Source organism: Mastomys coucha, unplaced genomic scaffold (assembly GCF_008632895.1).
Source record: "Mastomys coucha isolate ucsf_1 unplaced genomic scaffold, UCSF_Mcou_1 pScaffold10, whole genome shotgun sequence".
In the NCBI taxonomy this organism is placed as follows: Eukaryota; Metazoa; Chordata; class Mammalia; order Rodentia; family Muridae; genus Mastomys; species Mastomys coucha.
The window spans coordinates 239,474-247,392 of record NW_022196892.1 but is presented as its reverse complement, the minus strand read 5'-3'; the positions used below and the strand labels follow the sequence as shown (position 1 = coordinate 247,392).

The 7,919-nt window shown below is 41.2% G+C and overlaps 1 protein-coding gene and 1 long non-coding RNA gene across 6 annotated transcripts in view; one reads left to right on the top strand and one right to left on the bottom strand.

The window, feature by feature from the left end:
- Positions 1 to 7,919, bottom strand: part of Flnb (filamin B) — a 135,695-nt gene that overhangs the window by 68,643 nt on the left and 59,133 nt on the right. For all 3 annotated transcript variants that reach the window (XM_031344178.1, XM_031344184.1, XM_031344190.1), the window contains exons 5-7: positions 2,606 to 2,724; positions 2,023 to 2,100; positions 370 to 532 (exon numbers count right to left, since the gene is read on the bottom strand). In XM_031344178.1, the coding sequence (XP_031200038.1) occupies positions 370 to 532; positions 2,023 to 2,100; positions 2,606 to 2,724 (360 nt within the window). The remainder of the gene's footprint in view (positions 1 to 369; positions 533 to 2,022; positions 2,101 to 2,605; positions 2,725 to 7,919) is intronic.
- Positions 7,263 to 7,919, top strand: part of LOC116072696 — a 14,454-nt gene continuing 13,797 nt past the window's right edge. For 2 of the 3 annotated variants that reach the window (XR_004111543.1, XR_004111542.1), the window contains exon 1: positions 7,273 to 7,337. This is a non-coding gene — a long non-coding RNA (uncharacterized LOC116072696). Of the gene's footprint in view, positions 7,338 to 7,919 lie in introns of all 3 variants that reach the window. The other variant, XR_004111544.1, reaches the window with a different exon arrangement.

Here is a 7,919-nt window from a genome sequence, read left to right as displayed (position 1 = left end):
AAAAACAAAAAAAACCCAAAAACCAAAAAACCAAATACCAAACAAAACAAAACAAAAGAAAGCTAAGAAATCGATATTATTCATCTTATTCATTTGTGCAGCCCACTTCTCCCAGTTTTCCATAAACCTTGGTCTAGCACATGAATGGTAAAACTTAGTGTAGCCTGAAATTTGTACAAAAGTTGACTATTTCTCAATCAGGGACAAGAGTGAAGATATATAAAAATCCAACTAACTCATGAGAAAAAATTGTTTCATTAATTTAAAAGACAAGAGGTTTGGGTACCCGAACCCTCCTGAGGGTTCTGTGTTGTTAGACCTTGCAAGACCATCATCAAAGGTTAAAACCATGGAAGAGTGATACATTACCAGCTGTGTAGATGTCAAAATAGGTAGGCTTATTGGCAATGTTCCCTGTAGTTTCCAACCCTGGGCCTTTTGCAGTGACTTTGCTGGCATCTCCTTGGGCTTTGTCAACGTTCACTTCAAATGGGCTCTTAGAAATGTGCTGTCCTGCAAAGAGGACTATGACCTACAAGTGACAAGAAAGAGGTCACAGCTTCTCCCTGGATGGCAAGAACACTATCCAACCTCACACACAACCTTTTTTCACCTTCCTTTGGACTGTAAACCCAAAGGTGGATGGCAGCACCAGCCCTGAAATTAGGGAAAGTGGCCAGAACTGAATCACTACCTGGACCCACCAGCCATATGGCAGTGCCCATGATATCATGGTCTTAAACTGAAAGTACTTACATCAGATGCACTTGGGTATAGCACCCCCTCCCTCCCAATTGTGTTTGGTTCTAACCCAGGTCTCTGAGCTATCCAGCCGCCAGTTCTAGGCATTCCAGGTAGTGTCAGACATGGGATCTTATAGCATGGGGCTCAAGTGAGATCAGTCATTGGCTGGCCACTCCCTCAAGTCCTGTACCACTATTACCCCAGCACATCTTGCGGGGTGCTTGGCCCTTCTAATAGAAAATAAACAACCACGTATACTTAGATATCTAGGCAAGGGGTTTCTTTAGTAATGCAAATAGGATCACTGCACTCTCAGAATAAAGTTCATCATCCCAAGATTTCAAAAACAGAGTTAGATTTTTCACGGACCAGATTATTTCCAGATAAATATGTTTGAAACAAAATATAATAATTTCTGTCTAACACATTAGCAAAACTTTCTCATCCTGGGATATTTTAAGAGAACTGGACTGGATTTCCTATGAATCCATTAATTATTAATGAATTAATTAGATTTAAATGTTCTTTTTTTAAGATTTCATTTTCTTAGATTCATAGAGTTCTGGAGTAAGAAGAATCTCGGTGAATTCACAAAAGCTCAAGGCAGAAATTCAGAATCTGTCTTAAAGTCTGAGCATGCCAATAAGAAGATTAGGGTTTTTTTTTTTTTGTTTTGTTTTTGTGGCAAAGGCTCTCTTCCAATGGAAGATACATTCCTAGGTTACCCACTTGTAGCCCATGCTCTTAGCTCTTGCCCTATGGAACCCGTGCTGCAATGGTCTCAAATGGAGCTTGATATGATGCTGGAAGGAAGGGCCTGGAAGCTGGATCCTTGCCACTCCTCAGAAGCTGAACATATTCCTTGCTACTGCTAGTGTGTGAGCTTGTGTGTCCTCTGGGCTCAAGACCAGTATACAATTAAGCCCATCACAAAGAGGCGTGAGTAAGAAAGCATTCAGAACAGAGGCTGCAGTTTATTCACTACACTATCGATACTCCAGACAGACAGCTTCATTCTTTAGGTCCCCATGTGGAATTAGAGTGAGGAAATCAGAACACCATGAATGACTCCCCTGGGGAATATAGACAACAGAGATGTGCTATCTAACACCAAGTCTGATTTATTAGAGATTCCACTTTTTTGATAAATGAGATTGCATAATCTGAATCTACCCAGCACTGTACAAACACTGCCAACAAAGTAATTTCTCTTCCTAAGACCTTTCTTTAACAAGACCAAGTACCAGACCATGCCTCGGCCATGGTGCCTTATCTTACTTTGTGAAGCCCGGTGACTTTGGGCAGATATTCCACAGAGTATGTCTTGTTCTTGTCACTGTCTGGGGTCACATGTGCCTAGAAGAGAAGATTATTATCAATTAGAGAAGGAAAGGTATGAATCAGTATGAAGCAGATTCACTTGATCATTTATTGGTTTGCAGACTGTTACACATGTAGAAGATGCCAGACTTAGGTCTTATGAACAAAAATAAAACAAGAAGTTGGGCAGAGAACCTGCCCCAGAGGAAGCTAGACAATATATCAGAGTATTTATAAGTTTAGATCGTGTTAGGATCAGATCAAAGACCAAAAGATGGTCAGTAGAGGAAAATCAGGACATCTCAATGAACAAGTCCTGTGTCTCATCCCAAGTAACATTTACTTTATCAAACACTGTGTTTGTGTTAATCACTGAATACTGTACTCAAGGCGCAGCTCTTAGGTAAGCTGCTTTAGCCGCTGCATGCCTCAGGGTCCTTTGGCAGCATTTTGGATGAGCACTGTGAGAACCTGAAGAAGCGGTCTCTGGACTCCTGACTGGTCCAGTGACTCCGGAGGGAGATGGCATCCTCCAGCGTACCTCTTCCTTGTTTCCTTCTGGGTCCTCAACAAACACCATCACATCTCCTTGTCCAGCGCTGATGGTATCTACCGTGAATTTGGCTGGCTGCTTCACCATGTTTCCAGTGGGTTCGATTCCTGTCATGAGATTACACAGTAAATTTTAAGTTGGGTTGTGTCTATAACCCACTATGTCTTTTTCCTTTTCTTCTTCTTTTTTTTTTTTTTTTTTTTTTTTTTTTTTTTTTTTTTCACCAAACTGAGGTGAGACTCAATCTTATTAATCCCATGTCCGAGATGGGAACAAACTGCCATGAAAAGAATAACCAGATAGGTTCAAACACTTATTTTTCTTCATGTTATCTATCTGATATCCAATTCTAAAATATTCAAGAGTTTCACATAGTGGTCCACGTAACAGTGAAAATGCACCTTGGTGGTAGCTAGCAGTAGGGCCTGCCTTTGCAAGGCCATGTAGAAGGAAGTTACATATTTCTTTAAATAACACTGTATACATACTTTAAAAAAAATGTATTCCCCTATTTATTTGCAATTAGACTTTAAATTTTAAGATGGTTAAACAATAGGTAGACTCCAAGACCAATACCCCATATTTTTCTCATATGTGAAATCTAGACTTATATATAAATAATATGAAAAGTAGAAACAAGACCTTATGGGAAAAGGAGTGTTCAGAAGGAAACAAATGAGTAATGGGGTAGACCAAGTCGGATCTGTGTGCTTTCTCTAGTATGCAGAACCTAGATAGTAAAAGGTTAGGTGAGGAGCTAGAGAGATGGCTCAGCCGTTAACAGTACTTGTTACTGTTGCAAAGGACCTGGGTTCCAGTCCCAGCACCTACATTTATAACTCCATTTATAACCATTTATAACTCCAGTTCCAAGGGAATGGAAGACCTCTTCTGACTTCCTCAGGCACCATGATTTGGTGGTGGAGAGGAGAGGAATTGCAATGGGGGGGACAATATGAACAAAGAATGATGATTTACATGTATGAAGATGACTAGAGTGGGGGGGCAGGGGAGAGAATGGGGAGGGAGAGAAGCAGGGAGAAGCATGCTGGGCCAGAAGCTTGGCTGGTAAGACTGCTTGCACGAAGCTATGGGCCAGATCCCCAATACCACCAGGCTACACAATGAGTCTGATACCAGCCTGGGCTACATGAGATCCTAGAAGAAAGGGGGGGCGGTGAGATAAACCTACTATTTTGGACAGACTCCAATACAGGCAGGTATAAGAAATGACTCTTTCTTCAGCATACCTTAAAGATAGCTGCTCTCCCATGTTAATTATGGAAGTATTCAAAATAGCTAAGATATGGATTCTGCCTAGGAACCCATTAATAGACAGAAACAAAAAATATGGTATATAAACACAATGGAATAATATTCAATTATAAAGGAAAATGAAATTCCACTATTTGGCGTAAAAAAGAACAGATGCGGAGAACATTATGTAAAGCAAAATAAGCCAGAAGCAGAAAGGTAAGTACCGTGTGTTCTTTCTCAAACGTGGAAGTTAGAAAGTCAACCTGAATGTAGAAAGTACTCACTTGGGATTGGGAAGGAGGGGCTGGCTGGACAGAAAGAGCTGGGTTGAGTTTGAAGAATGTACAGTTCATACACGCAAGTAATTTTACCCTGAACCTACTAATACATTCAATCAATGTTAATAGAAATGTAACAATGGACTAAAGAGACGACTCTGTGGTTAAGAGCACTTCCTGTCCTTCTATAGGACCTGATTTCAGTGTCCCCACCACTCACATCAGATGGTTCATAACCATCTATAGCTTAGGTTCCAGGGGATCCAGTGTCCTCTTCTGGCCTCTGCAGGCACCTGCATTCATGTACACATACCCACAGAAGCACGTCGATAAAAAATAAATAAAAGAAATCAACTATTACACTCAGAAAACATACAAAATGCTTCCCCAGCTCCCTCAGTGGTAGCAATGGTGCAAAGTGATGATACTTATCATGACCAGAGTACTAAACATGATATGGTCAAGACACAGAGTATTTCAAAACCATAAGAATCCCTCATGTTGCCCTTTTAGAAGTCCCACCCACTTCCCTTCCACCCCACCCTCTTCTTATCCCCGACAACCACTAATCTGTTCTCTATCTCTGTAATTTTACCATTTCAAGAATGTTACATAAATGGAATCATATATTAGGCAACCTTATGGTATCAGTCCTTCTCACTGAGAATCCCACCCATTCACGTGGGCTGCTGATGCTTTTTCACTGATGAGTAATTTTCTATGCTATGTGACTGTTTACTCTCTCTCTACCGAGGGACATCTGGGTTATACCCAGCTGTCTAACATTTCCAAAGCTGCTATAAACATTCAGACATAGGTTTTGTGAGAATTTAAATCAAATGTAAAGTTTTATGTCTGAATCTTCCTCCTAACATGGTTCCTCACACAGAGCTCCTAAAATGTCCTATAATGTCCAAGTGGTCCCGATGTGGCCATGACCAGTTCATGATACATGGCTCCTAAGCTTCCTGGAATTTCCTGGGTTGATAAGCTTTTGGTGGGAAACTCAATTTGGAGCCATCACCAGTACAAAGCCAGGCTTGAGAACCTAGAAGTTTCTGTGTTCTTCCTGAAATGTGGCCCACCCCAACTCTCAGGATCTCTTGAACCTCAGGATATAGAGCAGTTTTCCTCCCAGAATATTGCCAGGACACTTGGTTATTTCCTGAGCTCCAAGTTACTGGCTAGCCTAAGCAGGTCACAGGAAGCTCAGATATGGAGCCCAGTAAGACAGAAATTGTAAATAACTCCAGACCCACTACTTGAACTAGTGTCCAGTGCTGATTAGAGAGACTGAGACTTTGACCTTCACTCAGTTCCTCTGCAAATGTCAAGCAGACACCTGTGAGATGAACCGACTGTGAGCCGTCCAGCGGCCATTCACAGAGAACGGGAAAGGCAGTCAGTGGGAAAAACCTACTCAATCTGTTAGACAGAAACTAAGTACGGGGAGAAGACCAGCAGTTCAGCTGTGGCTGAGATAGGCCAGGGCCAGTGCGTGCAACTGCTGCCTTGCACAAGATTTACACGTGTACTGGTAGGATTCTATTGTTTGAGACTGAGAACACGGGCTCTTGGCTCACTATGGCAGCACATATATATTTAAAATGAGAATGACATAGAATGTCTGGACCACTTCGCAACAGCAATGCGGGGATCCAGGCAAGGTTTCTCTATATACAGATACATATACAGATATATATTTAAGACTTGAAACTTTGGCGGGGTTGTTTGCTTGTTGTTTTTTTTTTTATTTTTGATGAAGTTGTAATGTTTTTCTTCTTGTGCTTTTGGTGTCAGATCTCAGAGTTCTTTCTTTCCTAACCCTAGATTTCAGATTCTTATTGTTTTCCCCTCAGGTGGTTTAGATGCCTATTATATATTTAAGTGATTCAGTTTGAGCTGATTTTTGTGTCAGATAGGATTCTATTTTTTAAAGCTATTTATTTTGTGTGTACAGATGTTTATTCCTATATTTCTGTGTTCCACATAAGTGTCTGGTACCCATGGAGAACAGAAAAAAAACACTGGATCCCTTAAGACACTTCAGCCACTTCGTGGGCACTGGGAATTGGACCCCGATCCTCTGGTAGCACAACCAATGTTCTTAACCACTGACCCTCTCTAGCTGCCTGGGCGTAATTTTTTGTTTGTTTTGTTTGTTTACAACAGGGTTTCTCTGTGTAGCCCTGGCTGTCCTGGAACTCAGGGTTCCACCTGCCCCTGTGCTAGAATCTTCCACCAATGTCAGTACAGATCTGAAGCTGTGCTTCAAACACAGTAGACGGACTCCTTTGTTACACTTCTTTCAAAACCCAAGTACTGCAGTTCCTTTGCCTTTCTTCTTTTGACACACACTTGGAATTTTGTTGACACCTACAAAAAAAAAATCATTTTTTCCTTTTTTTTTTTTTTTTTGGTGCTAGGAATTGAGCTCATGTGTGCTAGGCAGGTAGACTAAGGCTGAGTTCATTGCCAAAACTTCAATAGCAATTACGTCACTGTGACAGTTCACAGGGAGAACAAATGTTTTTGTTCCAGTCTTTCTTCTTACTCAGGCCTTTTATTTAGTTCTTCGATTATAAACCCTGATGTGTTTTATTACACTCACACCAATTTTCTTTTCTAAATGACAGTAAATGGAGTGCCATTTTAAACTTCAGTTTCCACATGTGTATTTTACCATGTAAAACTAGAATGCATTCTGGCACATCACTTTTGTGCCTAAGAAAGCTTTATTCTCCTTTGGGACCATTGTACTTTATTTTATTTTATTTTATCTTATCTTATCTTACCTTATTTATTTTGAGAGGTCTCACCATGCAGCCTGGCTGGCCCTGAAATCACAGAAACCTGACTTCCTTTGCCTGTGATTAAAGGTGTATGTCACCACACCTGGCTTTTCTCATTTTTAATTGTTAGAGAAAGTCAGTATAGACCAGCGCATCGTCTGCACGTGGGCAGTTTTGTCTCTGACTTTTCTGCTGCATCCCCATTTCCTACCTAACACCACCAATTCAAGCCCCCCTTAATCCACTGAAAGAGCAGGCAGCACCCGGATCCAGCTCTTATCAGTGAAAGGCTGGGTGTGTTCCAAGGTTTCAGGCAGAGTTCTGTGGCAGTTACTCTACACTGACTTGAGGAAGTTTCTCCTTCTCCTTTTTGGACTCTTATCATGGATGACAGTTGAGTTTTGTCACTTGCTTTTTAGTCATCGTTATGACCAACCATGCTTCTTTATTTTCATTCACTAACCTGTTCCTGTAATCTGGCTGATTGTATTGACACGTTTTCTAATAGTGGACTAGCCTTACACTGCTAAAAGAAACCTCACTTAGTCACAATGTGTGACTGATTCACTTTATATGTGTGTGTGTGTGTGATATATATGCATATTGTATATATGTGATGTATAGTATATGCTTCATGATGTATTTTTATATCTAGTCCACTGGTCTCTGTATTTTGTCTTGTTTTATTGGCTTTGGTGTTTCATAAAGTGAAGTTGCTACCTCTGCTGGTCTGTTTTTGTCAACTTGACAGAAGCTAGAGTCACTGGGAAGAGAGAACCTCAGTTGAGGAATTGCTTCCCTCAGCCTGGCCTCTGGGCATGTCTGTGGATTATGTTGGTTAATGACTGACGTGGGAGGACCCAGTCTACTGTGGGTGGTACCACCCCTGGGCAGGTAACGCTGGGTTGTAGAGGAAAGTAGGCTGGACAAGAGCAAGCCAGTAAGCATCACCTCACTATGGCCTCTGCTTCAGCT